The 15,925-nt window shown below is 40.7% G+C and overlaps 1 protein-coding gene across 2 annotated transcripts in view; it reads right to left on the reverse strand.

Annotated features, from left to right (window-relative positions):
- The window catches only part of RPTOR (regulatory associated protein of MTOR complex 1), a 288,180-nt gene that overhangs the window by 147,671 nt on the left and 124,584 nt on the right, over window positions 1-15,925 (reverse strand). For both annotated transcript variants that reach the window (XM_030533961.1, XM_030533960.1), the window contains exon 6: window positions 7,710-7,885. In XM_030533961.1, coding sequence (XP_030389821.1) covers window positions 7,710-7,885 — 176 coding nt within the window. The remainder of the gene's footprint in view (window positions 1-7,709; window positions 7,886-15,925) is intronic.

Genomic DNA, 15,925 nt, shown 5'->3' on the forward strand with positions numbered 1-15,925 from the left:
AGAAGCGACAACTTTAGCAGAGTCGACCCTCTTTGAAAATACTAATTATGGAATCATGGCTGAGATCAGGATCACTTAGGAGTTCAACAGTCTGCTCATGTGCATTTTATACTGCTAAACCATGCAAAGTGTCCTCACGTGTATCAATTCCAAAATCAGTCTGCCCACATTAGAGAGATCTGATGTTACTGCAGACCTTTGAATGCTGGCACAACACCAAGTCCTGACTCTCCTTCCATAATGCTAGTAAAAGAAGAAATCAGCTCATCCTGGTTCTTACAGAGGTGAAAAATTTTTTAAGAAGGATTGGAGAAAGTAAGATATGGCCAAAAGAATCAAAAGGCACAAACAAAAAACCTCCAGTGCATTTTACAGATTTTATTTGAATAATGTAGACATTCATTTATCTTTCCCTTTAGATCCCACTGGATTTTTCCCTATATCAAAATGAAACTCAGAGCTGGGCTGTCTGTATTTATCACATTCTTTCTTACCAAAGATTAATTGATCTATATCCATCCATTTACCTTAGTATCGAAGCTCCTCCTGAGCATTTATGGATTTATCCTCACAACACCCCTGCGAGGTAGGGAAGTATTAATCATTCACTTCTTACAAATGGGGAACTCATCCCTGGAAATTAAGTGACCTAGAGGGCAAGGTCACAGACGAAGTCTAAGTCCAGATCTTCAGAGTTTTAGCCCATTGTCTTAACAATAAAACTAATTCCTTCTAACCCTGCCCACGTTCAAGTTATCTAAAAAACATCCTTTACTGACAAAGATCTGTTCTTCCAAGTGCTATGCTCTCCTTTCCCATGGCCAAATACATTTAGAAACAATTGGGGGTTGTTCCAACACTACGATTCAGAGAGCTTTACTGTCCAGGTGCTGCCTAGCAAGTGGTCTTCTTTAGTCTTAGCTATTTCTCTTTCAGTCTATAAAAGATCACATATCCAAAGCTCTTGTAAAACCCTAATGCCCACTAAATAAAAATCCACACTCCACCGAAACCTCAACTCTTCTTCAATAGATAGGGTTTGAGACGCCTCCTAAAGGACTACAGATTTGGGCTATTATGGAAGTGGGAGAAAGAATTCCAAAGTCAAGGAACCATCATGGACAGCCCCATGCCAGCCACTCTCTCCTACCAAAGGAACTCCAGCTTGAGAGCCTCCACAGAATTGGGAGTCTGACAATCATCAAATGGCAGACACATGCCCTTACGGGGTGGATAGCTTTACCATATCCTCTGGTTATGTACTCCAACCTCCCAACATTCCATCAGCCTTTTCTGAACCGAGACTCAGCCAGCTTGTTCTCCTGATGTTACCAGACACTGGGAAAGAGACTCAACCCACCACACTTTCTGGGTGGATAACATGGACAGAGAGCATGAGTGCTGAATGGAAACAGACTCCTAACAGCTTTCTGCACTCAAACAGATGAAAAGAGGGCTCTTGAGACAAAAAAAGAAAAAAAAAGGTTACCTGACCCAGCACTCTGGGATCTCTCATTTCTGTCCAGTCAAATTAGTGTCCAGGTTACGTTTCGGACCCTTTTCCTTCAGCTCTGTATGCTGCTCTACTTTCTCTGACTACATCTTTGGACTCAGAGTCCACGTCCCAGTGGAAAAGCCCTACATACTATTAAGACCACATGCTCAAATAGCTGAAATTGGGAATGAAGACATTTTAGACTGTGAACCTATAGGGCAGGAGATGCATCTTTCTATAGGTCTGTACGATGTCTAGCACATTCTGGTCACTATTGCAGAATATCTGAGTACTAGTAACAAATACTTTCTGATTCCTCAGTCTGACAGAAACTCTTAACAACACAGTAGTTTGGCTCCCAAGACCAGCCTTACAGTGCACTTTGATTCTATAGGTTGACAGATAATAATTAATTTCTCTTGCAACATCAACACTGCACATTACTTCACGCATAAGCAGTTTTAAGAAAACAGTTCATTGTGGCAGATTCACAGTACACATGCAGTCACAAAGGATACACCTCAGAACTCCTTCCAACTCTGGGTGTATGTGCGCACATAAAACTGTCTTTGTGTGTCCCTGTTGGCCTTCCTGTGTATCAGTGCAAATATGCTTTGAATAAGTTAAGAATATCCAGAAAAAACAACTCCCAATTTCAGAATCGCTCTCTCTCTCTGATCACTACTGTAAAGCCACAGCTGGGAAGTCACCCTGTAAACCTCAGGAAGTCCCCACATGCATAAGCATCTTTAATTTTGGTATTTCTTAACTTTTGAGTACTTGCTGTTGCAAAAATGTTGCTTAATGTTCCTTTAACTTGTTTTGTGTGTGTAATTTCCTAAGTTTTTAAAAAGTCACACTGAAAAAACCAGAAATTCCACCACATGGAATAATTTTGACATTAACATGGGTCATCAGCAATGTTGGGACCATTAGATTCACAGAACAGACATGTGCCACTTGGTCTAATACCAATGACTGTAATAGGTTATCATCCTCTATGTCAGGGGTTCTCAAACTGGGGGTTGGGACCCCTCAGCGGGTCGTGACCAGTCGGCCTCCACCCCAATACCCGTTTTTCCTCCAGCGTTTATAATGGTGTTAAATATAAATAAATGTGTTTTTAATTTATAAGGAGGAGTCGCACTCAGAGGCTTGCTATGTGAAAGGGGGCACCAGCATTAAAGTCTGAGAACCACTGCTCTAGGTGGACTAGGTGGGCATTTAAAATACTTTTTTAAAGCAAAACATTTCAAGTACCATGGAGCCAACTTAAGAACCAAGGTACAGAAATAAATCAAAATCATTTTCAATTCACATATCAAACATATTCACTTCAGGCACCAAAAATGGAAAGCAACAGAAGTGACAGGCTAGTTTCACAGAACAGGAGGAGGTGGCATGTTTGTACCTAGCAGTCCAGTGAAGTCAGCTGGGATGTGGGAGATTCAGGTTCAAGTCCTCACTCTGGAGCAGGAACCTGAACTCAGGTCTCTCCCATCCCCAAGGGAGTGACCGAGCTACCAGACTAGTGGCTGTTTTCGGGTAGGTATTTTTCCATCTCTCCTCTTAAAGTGGTTACACGTTGTATAAATAATTAAATGTTCATTAGAGCAAGGACTTGAACTTGGATCTCTCACATCCCATGTAAGTACCCTAACCACTCACTATAAGCCATTCTCTCTCTCTGGCCCAATGACTATCCAACTATTATACACACAGTAGAATACTTCAACAGGCGAGACTGAGAACAATCCATGCCAGAACATCCAACAGCTTCAGGCACTTCCCAGGAGGGGTAAAAATCTCACAACCCTGCTCTGGAGAAGGGATTTGAACTTGCATCTCCCACTCCTAAGTGAGTGCCCTAATCTCTGAGCTACTCAGGAACAGTGGCTCATCCTCCAGTGGTTTTGTGAATCTAGCCTGAATTTTTTTTTTTTTTTGAGTGAATAGCTTTGGCTGACCCAAAACTTCATTTTTTGGCAAATAAACCATTTGTTAGAAAAATCTTACCCAGCTCTACCCCAAAGGTAATTTATTCTGACACTGACAGACCAAGATATGCACGTGAGATGGTCCAGCTGGAAGAGTTATAAGTTATTTTATTTACAAGAATACTGGGGGCTCTTTTCAGTGGGTATTCTATTCACACTGAGGAAGCTGCCTGGGAAGTGAATGCTGCTGGTTCTTGGGATTTCAGTGGATCACAGTCAGCAAGGGGGTAAAAAAATTCTGTATCAAACACCATTTTGCAAAATGGCAAAGCTACTTGTGTTTAACACAGATATTCTATCTTGTTCCATTGCTAGAAATCCCACCACTTTGCAGTGGGCACAGACAGAGTAAAATCATAGTATAACAAGAGGAAATACATCAAAAATCTGATTTAGGTCTCTGTTCAAGCAATCAGAGCAAAAAATACATTTGTGAAAAGATCTTTCATTTAAAAATCAGCATGTGCAGACTAAAAGACCATACTTAGTAATCTTAATGGATCGAGGCCTTATCTTTTCCTTTCACCTACCCTCTGTTCCCTCCCAACTGCACGCATATTCAAAACAAGTTAACTATTCAGAAATCTCCATACAGCTTGGAGAAATTGAGCCTTCAAGAATGTGTTTTGCATACCATGAAATGCACTTGCAGCTGCAGTCCCCAAAGTATTCTCTGAACTATAGAAATATGCCCCCAATGACATGCTGTTTGAAACACTGAATATGGAAACTAAATTTAAATATTGTTATGGTTTGTTTGCTATTGACTCAGGCTTTCATACTCATCCCTGTATTATTTGCTAACCTCTCATACATTAGATGTTGTCAAAACAAATTTAAATCACATACAAATTATTATGGTTGTGGCACAAAGAGACAGCATTCCAAGGAAAAGACTGATGCACTGTCTAACTCAAGCTATTATAACATGTTTTTTAACATGCTGGGGGTGACACCAAGATGCCAGAAGTACCATCTTTCAGAGGATATAAAAGCAAGGCCCTTACCACTTGTAGTCATTAAAAAACCCTGTGTCATGTTCACTTTTATAGCTGTTTGCTCTGGTGCCCTGCCGAATTTGGGAAGTTACCCTGTTTGTTAAATAATGCTTGCAGTTTCCATCCTACATAGTGTTTACTCTCTGTCCTAAACTGTTGGGTACTTGTTGTTTGAATTGTTAATGATCATAACAATATTTCAGCGGTGGGCGAAGTGGTTCTTATATATATAGTATGTAGTGCATTTTGGGATGGCAGATGTCACAGAAACAACCCTAAGACAATATATTATCAGGTAGGGGAAACTTCTTGACAAGAAAACATGGTGCTTTCAAATGGATCTGAGCATGCTGCTTCCAAAATGCTCCCGAAGTCCAGCCAGCTCAGGGAAAGAAGGGATAATTGAACCTCTGGAGGGCAGTCCTCTCCTGATATATTGGCACAGTGTGCATCAGACTGGATCCCAAAGAACTTGCAACTGAAAATGTGATGAATTTTTGCAACCTCATTGGGTTCCAGTAGAGGAGATGATCCAAGTTTGCCCTCAGGTATGTTTTATCCTGCGCACACCCCTATTCAGGTAACATGCACCTCACTCTGTAACTTTCACACACACACAAGTTACACAGGAGGTCACGCTGAATGCTCAGAAGTACAATAGAAAGCTACAAGGAGGGGAAAAACCACTCTGCAGTTGATTTGTAGGTTATATTTCTTGATAAGTCATGGAAATCATTTGGAGCCCTGGTGCATAAAGACATTAAGGTACAGCAAGCAGCAATTTTTCTTCCCACACTAACCAATAAAAAAGGAAAAACTGTAAATTTTTTACCCCAAATTTATTTTGCTGAATTACATTAATAACTCAAGTGTACTAAAAGCTCCGAAGTGGCTAAAACTGCAAATAGCCTCTGTAAGTATATGTGCTGGAACTGGCTGAATGGTTTCTGAAAGGCTCAGAACGAAAGGCTCCACACAAAAGACCATCATCTTTTATGTATCCTTCCCGTATCCTCTATACACATTAAAGCTTTAAGACATTGCTTTAATGTCTCTTCCAAATTTCCAAATTTATTGACCTGCAGAATCACAAATCTTTTAACAGCAAACTTCTCTGCAGAATATGGACCATATCCTCCTCTGAATCCACATGCAATGAAGTAGAGTGTTTCCTAACTTCTAGATTCTTGACCTTGCAATGTTAATAATGTTCTTTTACTGTAGGTTTGTGTATGTTTTATACAGAGCATGCCAATACCACTCAACTATAATACAGAAATCAATGTATTTCTGAGGGTACAGGGTTTAGCATCAATGAATATGTATTTTTACAGTCAAAATTCTATGCCTCACTTTGAAGTGGTATAATCCAAACCTCCTCCTCCCCATGCCAGGTGTCTTTTTGTTCAGGACAGCAATTATTTGTTAACAGCAATACCATTTTAAAATATTTCTTTGGAACTGTATTCTTCTGTTCACAATCTGTAGCTTCTCTCTGGGCTTCCTTATATACAGAGAGAGACTTACTTTTCACAACATAACATTCTTTTTCACCTTTACGGAGAAAAATATATACAGGCAACCTTTGAATTTGACAGTGGGAGACCAGATCCAGGATGGCAGGATTCACGAGACTTCAGTATCTGAGAAGGTAAAGTAGTGAGGCTTCTAGACAGCCCAGTCATCCAATCTGCAAGCACCTTGTCAATCACCTGGCTAGGGGCACTTCTGTCCCCTCTTCTGGTTTCACTAAGTCACAGCCTTGGGAGTTCAGCTTCTTGCCTTCCCATGTCCTGGGGTGAAAACCTGTGGTTTTCCCACTTAGACTGGAACTCAAGCTACAGTATCCTGTGTCTCAACTCAACAGACCCAACTGGACCTGGCACCCTAAAGTCTTCCCTTCAGAAGCGGTGGCCAGTGGTTAATACAGAGAGCTTTGGCATTCTTAAAACGAAGTAAAGCTTAATCTTACCAAAAGGAACACAGCAGAGCATAAGACAAAGGATTTTAAAACAATAAAAGGCCTATATGCACGTGTACCTTACCTAGAGGCTTGCCATCTATTGGCAGACACACTAGGAAAGTCCATCTTTGCTCCAGACCCCTGGCCTCTGGGGTCATTGTCTGTGACACCTACTTCTCATCTGCAGCTCCCAACAAGGCACTCACCTTTCCTTAAGAATGTTATGTTTGTCTTCCTCAGAAGCTCTTAGTCTTGTTTCTTGGGCTTTGGGTGCTCTTGTAGTGACCAGCTGTGATCCTACCCCTGGATACTCTATTGAACTCAACAGGGTTTGGAGATGGGACTTCAAAGTGGATGGGTCTAGTATTGTTCGTCAAGTGGGTAAATGAGTGGCAGTCTGAAGCTAAATCTGAATTAATCCCTTATAGTAATACAGTACCCCTCCTTAGAACAGTAAAACCAGACAAAGAAAATTCTTTACTTGTTACACAGCAGCTCCAAATGAGCTTTGGTGGTCTCCTTAGCGGAGAATCAAATGAGCTTTGGTGGTCTCCTTAGCGGAGAATCAAATGAGCTTTGGTGGTCTCCTTCTGTTCTTTGGTGGGTACCCAGTTCATGTGGATTAATTCAGAGCATTCAGCACTCACAGGGCACTGAGCTCTCACAGAAGTCCCCTGCACGATGCACTTGTCCAGTGCAGATATTTTCTTTGTTCCACCACATCATCTCTCTAATGTTGTGCAAGAACTTTGCTCTTGTACAGTTGCTACTGTCTGGACCAAGCTTTTGTATTTCTCTGCCTCTTCAATTTTCTATGTCATTTCAATATATATTTCTTATTTTTAACTCTTAATTTCTTTCACTGTGCTATTAACCTACTGTACTATTTATCGCAACATTTGGGATATAGTTTGTATGAAAGATAACTTACAAAATAAAGTTGCATTGTCTTTTATGGTATTTCTGCCCTGTGAAAAAGCAGATACCTTTAATTTCCACTAGAGTAAATCCCTTAATCTGAGCAAACCCAAGTATCGAGCTGGAATCTAAAATGTAATAAACAAGATACAAATATTTTCATCTTCTTGGCTTTGACTAATAAGATGCTGTCCCAAGTGTGCTCTTCAAATCCCTGTAATTCAGTACTGCAGAGGAACTTTACTGTGGATAAAATATCTGGATCAACAAGTCTATCAATTCAACAGACAAGCTTTGCAGACCATGCTTTTTCCCCACATAACAGGTGAGACACTTACCACCTCAGAGCAATTTTGATTGGTGTAGTAAGGCATGATGTGAAAAGGTCAGCCGGCAGGTCAGGGATCATAGGTAGCAATTCATTGGCTTCACATGCTGCCAGCTGAATGCAGTTCTTCATTGATGGGGGCAAAGGCATCTGAGCAAGTGGATGATTAGGGTTAATTGCAGCAACCTTGATGATAGATCAAAAGAAAAAGGCATCAATCAGAGGATTTAACCATCCAGAAAAATAAATCTGAAAACAACCTGCTACGAATTACCAAGGCTGAATGCATCACCATAATCAGTAATGATTAAAGTAGTAAAGGCACTGATATAGCTATGTCAGGAGTGAACAGTTCAAGTGTACATTTGCAGTCTGTGTCATTTGTAGTATTGCAATATTTAGTAATACAAACAGCAACCTGGGACACACAAATTAAACTGCTGACCACCACTTCACAGGATTCTTACTCCACAAGATTCTGCCACCTTTGAATCAAGTATTGTAGAAATAAGTCTTGTGAACTATTGTGCTACCTGAGAAAAAAGTTTAACAAAAAATATCTTTTTTGCAGCCCACTCTCACTAACTACAAAGTGGGGAAATAGCTGAGAACTGAACAGAGGAAAGGCAACTGACTGCTTTAGATGGAGCTCAGAGTATCTACTGCTACAGTCCCCAGTACTCCCCACACTGCTTCCACGAGAACTCTTACGTCTGAACAGAGGCTATGCTGAAGGGAGGAGGAGAGTATTACCGAAGCAAAGGAGAAATGCAAAAGAATCACCTAAATTAAAAGAGGAAACGTCTGCTCTCTTGTGGGGTGAATGAGAGACAGGGGAGTGTGTGCTGTAAGGTGAGCAAAGGTACCAGCAGGTGCAGCATGCAAGTCAATGTTAGAATACAGGCAGGGGACAGACAGGAGGAAGACAGGCAGCTCTGTCTCCCCAGGATTGACCACAAATACCCCTGAGTTGCAACTTCTGTCCAGAGCAGTGAACATCAGTCACCAGAGCAACTGTATTACAGCAAATTTTTTCTGCATCAACCATATGAGCTAAAACAACGTCAGCAATGCCAGACTGCTCTAAACAAGAAATAAGTTCCTAGGTCTACAGTGACAACCTTGCTAAAACTTATGATTGGTTTGGGAACAATCGGCCACCAAATCTGAGTCACAAAGAGAGACTGGTAGAGTTAACAGATGTGTCAGTGCTGCCTTCACGCTAGTCGTGCACTGGCGGAATACATTAAGCTAACAGCATTCCTGCAGCAGCTGCCAGGGAATAGGGTTTGCATATGTACTATTCGATTCCTTCACTTCAGGTCCTTTGTGGAAATCAATTTTTAAAGAAACGAAGGGTAAGCAGCATAGTAGGATGCCATATGAGCATGTGCAGGATTTTGGTAAAAGAACGGCAAAGCCTGGTATGAAGGACGTCAAGTATCAGAGGGGTAGCCGTGTTAGTCTGGATCTGTAAAAATAAGAATCCTGTGAAGTGGTGATCGGCACTAGCAATTAGTCTATAAGGTGCCACAGGATTCTTTGCTGCTATGAAGGAGTTCATAAGGTCTGGTTTACACTGATGGGCTGCGTCCCGAAGGTTGCCAACCTCTGGTCTATACTGAAGTGCTGCAGTGTTTCAAGTATAGACAAATCTAGCTGTATCATTTTACCTTCAATTTGTCTGTCCAGACACCATCTTGTAAAATGGAAATACTATGCACCAGTAATTCCAGGTGTGTTGTTAGAATTACAATGGCACTAACAATTAAGGGGGTGTGCTATGGCAGATTTTTCAGAGAACTGATTATATGGAAAGTGTAGGTTTTCCTTCCAGTGTCTTTTTTAAAAAGGTAGAGACACAAACACTAGCTTGTGTGTGTCTATAACACCTTTTCAAGCATCCAAAACTCTGGACCCAAATGTGTGTGAGGTTTCTTGAGTGAACAGGACTGGAAATTGCCTTATCAATAAGGCTACAATTATGTCAAGAAGGTCACAGAATCTGTGACTTCCAGAGACCTCCATGACATTTTCTGCCCCAGGGCTGGAGCGGTCAACAGACAGTGAGCCCCCAGCAGCTCCTAGCCTGCGGGCAGCAGGGGGACTCCACAGCTTCTAGCCTCTGCAGGCAGTAGGGGGATATTTGTAGCAAAAATCACAGATAGGTCACAGGTTTCTGTGAATTTTTGTTTATTATCCGTGACCTGTCTGATTTTTACTGAAAATATCTGTGACAAAATCTGAGCCTTTGCTATCAACAACTTGAACTACAAACAAAAATGAAGCGGGGCCCTTCTAAAAGTGATCCATCCAAATCTGTGAACCTAATGACCAAAGAGTAACGGCTTTTGAAGGATTTCACTTTTTTCACACTGAGTTAGGCAATACACTAGCCCTTTGCAATATTTATATACCAAAGTTTCTAATTTTGTTTAAATCAACGAGTGTAAATCAGTTTGGTGGTCTCAGCAGAGCCCTTTGGGAAGGTACATCCATGTTACACACTCACTACACAGTTGAGTACAACTTTCCACCTCTGCTGCAGAGAAGCATAGAAAAGACGCATTAGGAAAGTTGTGGAGAGGGTTCAGATTTTTTTGGGTTTTTTTGTTTTTAATTCAATCTCAGGAGCTGCTGCATCATTCATACAGTTTCTTGCCTTTATCCCAAATGGCTGCCACCTCCCATTGTTCTCAATCCAAATAGGCTGTCCTCAGCTAAGATGGACGTCATCTCCCTACATCCTAGATGGAGCTGAACTAATCCTCAAACCAATCCTAGGACCTCTGATCATATTTACTGCACTTCTCTAATAACCTAAACTTTATCTTTTAAGTATCTCATGTTATAACTACTTTTTAAAAACAGATATTTTAAATAACTACAGGAAGGGATTTGGGGGTAGTGGACAGGATAGAGGAGATTTGTCCTTTATAGATTTGTAAATACAGAGCATCCAAACAGCTTTAGCGACGATAATTAATGCATTAAAGGAAGGATGTACGCACTGGGCATCCTCAGTACATGGGCTCTTTAGGGGAACATGTTCAAGTGAATTTTATGCTGGCTGAAATTTGCTGAATACTGAAATCCTTTGGCCATGTAGTATGCATGGCATGGGTAACAGCAGGACAAGCTTCTCTCATGTCACTCCTCATCAATGCCCCTCAAATCTGGAGACTAGCTCATCCTCTCTGGTCTGTTTAATCCTTGAGTTCTCCACAGAGATGCCCAATAAGGGGATCTAAACATGAGAAATATAACATGAACTCTTGGCCATTAAAATCTGGACCACAAACAACAATCAAGCCAATATAGGGTATCAAATTTTGGTAACTGACATCCTGGTCAGATTTAAAGCAATATCCTAGAGGTGAAAGCTTTGGAATTCCCTGGGCTATCCAGTCCCTCAGTAAAATCATTCCTATTGTGAACCAACCATGAAGAAAGAGATGGGCTTCAGCTGACTAGTAGGAGCCTATCTTAAAAACACAGACACATGCTGCAAACTAGTCTTTACAACTCAGGATACGATTTAATCATGGAGGATTCCATCACTTCACTGGACCTCCGTGACTTGTTTGTCTTCAGCTACCATCAGGACTCAGGCTGGTGCTAAGCTCCACCTGCAGCCGGGGCTGTGTGCTCCCTTCCCTTCCCCTCCCCCAGTGGCTGTAGCTGGAGCCAGGATGGTTCCCCCACCCTCGCCTGTGGCAGTGGGACTTGGGCTTTTAGTCCCCCCTCATGGGGCTCCAGCTGTCATTACTCCCCCTTTCCTCCCCACCAGCTACTTTTAGAGTCAATTTGCTTATTTCCCATGACCTGTCCCTGACTTTTACTAAAAATAACCATGACAAAATATTAACCTTAATTATGGCATGAAAATAATTGACCCTAGACCTGCTTAGAAAGATGCTGGGGCTTTGTTATAGAACAAGGAATTTACCCCTAACACCCTGAGAATAATGGCTCATATTTCCTTAATTTCTGAGCTGTCACCATCTTCCCCCATATGCCACCTCCCCAGTACACGTACTAAGCTGCATGGTCCGATCACAGACTTCAGTTAACAAAAAACAACTGTCTTTACTGAGAATGGGGATGACATAATAGGTAAAAAGAACAATGGAAAATCCATGGTATATCAAGTCAATAATATTGCTACCTTATAGAGATTTTAGCTATCAGCTAAACTAAAATCCCTAGACACTTCTGTGAAATGGCAAATCAGTTGTTTTGGATACAAATTATAGCTGCTCAAGTTAACTTCTATTCAGTTTTGCCACTTGTGAATGGTGCACTTGCCAGAAGGAAAAAGGAACAGATTTGTAAGTCTCACTACTTGTAATTAACACAAAGGGAGACAATAAGTCTATTTTAAACCTCTATTATTCAAAACTTTTATGCACATAAATCACAGGCTGGCAGGCAGGCAAATGCAAGGAAAACAGGTCTTTATGAATTAACAGGCATGTTTAAGTTAAACTAACGGAAGGCCTTTGCCTGAACATGGAGGCTGGAGGTTGTAGTTTTTAGTTATTTCAAATGCTGGCCAGATCTTCTGGTTTCACAGAATTTCTGCAGTTGTCAGAATCCTCATCCCTGCAGAAGACATTAATGCTGCTACAAAAAAGAAGTAATTGTTTCCAGCAGATGGTGGATTAGGAAAATTCCCCATGATACTTCATGCCATTGCCAGAAATCATCCTGCTGCTCTGGCATTAAGCTAATTTTTGGAGATTTAAGTCCAAGATAGAGAAAAAATAAAACAAAACAGAAGTTACTCAGCTCTGATTAGAAGTAGTTAGTCATGTACCCTATTTGAGGCAAAAGGAACACGCACACCCACAGCAGAATTTAATTCCTACACAAATAGAGAAGGTAAAAAGGTAAAATGCTGTGAAATTCAAACAATAAAAGATGATGAAAATAGAAAAAAGATTATATAGTCTGTAGAAAAACACATCATGAAGTGATGTTTCATCCCTCATTTCAGCACAGCTCAAAGAAGGCCTTATAATCCCCCACCACACACACCTTTTTATTTCTCCTTTGACCCATAATTAGGTGTTTCAACTGTCACAATTCTAAGGAAAATTCATCAAAATTAACCTATAGCTTTGCCACAGTTAGTACGGTGCACTTAAGCACTTTGCTTAGTTCTCCAGAATTGTGGTATATTTACATACACTCAGCTAGTTAATTAGATAATTAAGAGCTATAGCTGGGTGCTTTACTCTCAGAACAAACCACAGGGAGAGATCACGGCTGAAGGAAATACACACCCAGGGTATTTTCTGAACAGGTTAGTCCCTGCCTTGAAGGCACCATTTCACCTGCCATGTTCCTATACTGGCATCAGGTCAACTCCTTCCAAAATAGCCCGTTACACACACCACAACTGAGTACATTCTCACCGGCTACTAACACTGCTGTGTCCACTGTTGCCAGGTATGACATTATCCTAGGACACCGTCAGCAGCCGATCTAATTTCTAAAGATCAAGTTGGCTTCCATATCTGAAAGATGCCTAGGGAGAGCAAGGAATGCAGCTTTCTGCAGGACAGATGGTGACAAAAAGGGAGTGGAGAAAGGCACAGTATCAATCATTAAAATTGGCATTTAAACCAAGGACATACATTTGTCAAACCATATAACATGCCAGGGCTTCAATGCTATTTATAAAGAAATGGACGTTTTTTATCTACAAGACACTATGTAATTTCTGTATTTATTTGGATATGATTAAAACTCGTTTTGCTCAGGAGAGTTATTTGTATCATCCTTCAGATGAGGTATTAAACCAAGGTCCTAACTGCCCATCCATGTGGAAGTTAAACAATCCCAAGACACTTTTGGAAGACAGTCAAATACCTTAGCATCCTAGCAGCACTCCTTTTCTAAATAAGAGTCTTTAATGTCCTGGATGGAGGGCAAGCCAGCAATGAGCACAGAACGACCGTGCCTTTTGCTTGCACAGTCGCTGCACTACTCATTCAGTGCTCTGGAAACCATTTAAGATACTGTAAGAAAGAAAGGGACTTTTGAAACAAACTCTAGCCTTTCAGTAAATTAAGAGGAAGCTATATTGGAAAGACCTAACAGAGTCCTCATCTCTTCCCCTCCCCACCTAAAAATCTCAGATACAGCTGAGCTAGCTTTAGTATTTTCAGAACATTCTGAACTGAAGTTACATCCTTTCACCCTCATCTCCCCCAGGAACAACGTTTCTGTTGAGGCGTAACAATTTTTCTTAATTGCAGTGTTTCCACTGAGATTTAAGAAAATATATTTCGCATTTCTTCTTTCCAGAATACCTCTTCTTCATTCTGTTTCTCTGCATAGCTCTTCACTTATGTAAATCAGTGATTCCCTACACCCTGACAATACTCTCTCTCCAGATCATCCCTTTCTCAGTTCAGTTGTCTAGGCTGCTACTGAATTTCTATGCAAAAAAAAATTTCCAGCAACTGGATTTTATGCTTTTTTATAATTTACTGTTATTTTGGGGACATATCAAACAAGACAAGACAAGTAACACTAGGACAGCATCTATTATGCAGATGTCTCAAGACACTTCTCACCCCACCTGCCACAAACCATACCTTATTTTTGTGCTCAGTCACTGAAGAGACAAGGCAAGTTTTAAACCTTAGAAGAGGGAATCACTTCCATATTCAAGTAACAATGCAATCAAAACATGATGCATTTACAAGTATATCTGCAAGTACATTGGACTTCATTTGTACGTTTCTGGTGGCCTCATGTAAAGTCTGATGACCACTAAGCCAGCTTTCATTGCTTCTAAGATCAAAGGGGACCACTCGTGATTATCTAGTAGACCTTTCCCAAAATAAATCCTAGAACAGATCTTTTAGCAAAACATACAGTCTTGATTTTAAAATTGTCATCAATGGAGACTCCCCCATCACCATTGCTCCAATGGTTAATTACCCTCACTGTTATAAATGTATGCCTTTATTTTCAATCTGAATTTGTCTAGCTTCAGCGTCCAGCCATTGGATCGTGTTAAATCTTTCTCTACCCTACTGAAAAGCCCATTGTCAAATATCTCTTCCCTAGTTTGGCACTTATAAATTGTGATCAAGTCACCCTTGATCCTTCTTTTTGTTAAGCTAACTAGTTTATTTGACTATTGAGTCTATTACTATAAGGTATGTCTTCTAATCCTTTAATCCAGGGGTAGGCAAACTATGGCACGTGTGCCGAAGGCGGCATGCGAGCTAATTTTCAGTGGCACTCACACTGCCCAGGTCCTGGTCACCAGTCCAGGGGGCTCTACATTTTAATTTAATTTTAAATTAAGTTTCTTATACATTTTAAAAATCTTATTTACTTGACATACAACAATAGTTTAGTTATATATTATAGCCTTATAGAAAGAGACCTTCTAAAAACGTTAAAATGTATTACTGGCACGCAAAACCTTAAATCAGAGTGAATAAATGAAGATTCGACACAGCACTTCTGAAAGGTTGCCGACCTCTGCTCTAATCATCCTTGTGGCTCTCCTCTGAACCCTCTGCAATTTATCTGCATCTTTCTTGAATTGCAGGCACCAGAACTGGACACAGAATTCCAACAGCAGTAGCACTAGTGCCAAATACAGAGGTAAAATAATCTCTTTGCTCCTTCACGAGATTCCCGTTTATTCATCCCAGGACTACATTAGCCCTTTTGGCCAGAGTGTCAAATTGGGAGCTCATATTCAGTTGATTATTCACCATGACACCCACATCTTTTTCAGTGTTACTATTACCCAAAATAGAGTGTCCCATCTTGTATGGCCTACATTTTTTGTTCTTAGATGTACGCGTTTACATTTAGCCTTATTACCCACCCAAATTAAGGTTCTCTTTCCACAGCCAGTGCGGTGACTCTCTAATCAGTAAATCAGAAATGAAGAAATCATCTGCCAGAATTGTCTATTTAATGCATATGCAAACCACAGTCGCAGTCTATGCAAAACACCCACCTTGCAAGGCAAAAAAACAGTGTTCTCCTGGGAATGCAATGAGACTATCATTTGTTTTGCCTGTTTAGCTCCTGTATCAAACACATCTAGAGTTTGCTAACTGTTGCAAGCAACACAACAAACATATGAAGGTAGCTGACACAATATGAATAAAGACTATTTTACCTCTCAGGATGATTCATACTGGCCACAGCCACCATTAACTAAATTTTTTATGCTTTCAGATT

Source organism: Gopherus evgoodei, chromosome 15, assembly GCF_007399415.2.
Source record: "Gopherus evgoodei ecotype Sinaloan lineage chromosome 15, rGopEvg1_v1.p, whole genome shotgun sequence".
NCBI classification, from domain to species: Eukaryota; Metazoa; Chordata; order Testudines; family Testudinidae; genus Gopherus; species Gopherus evgoodei.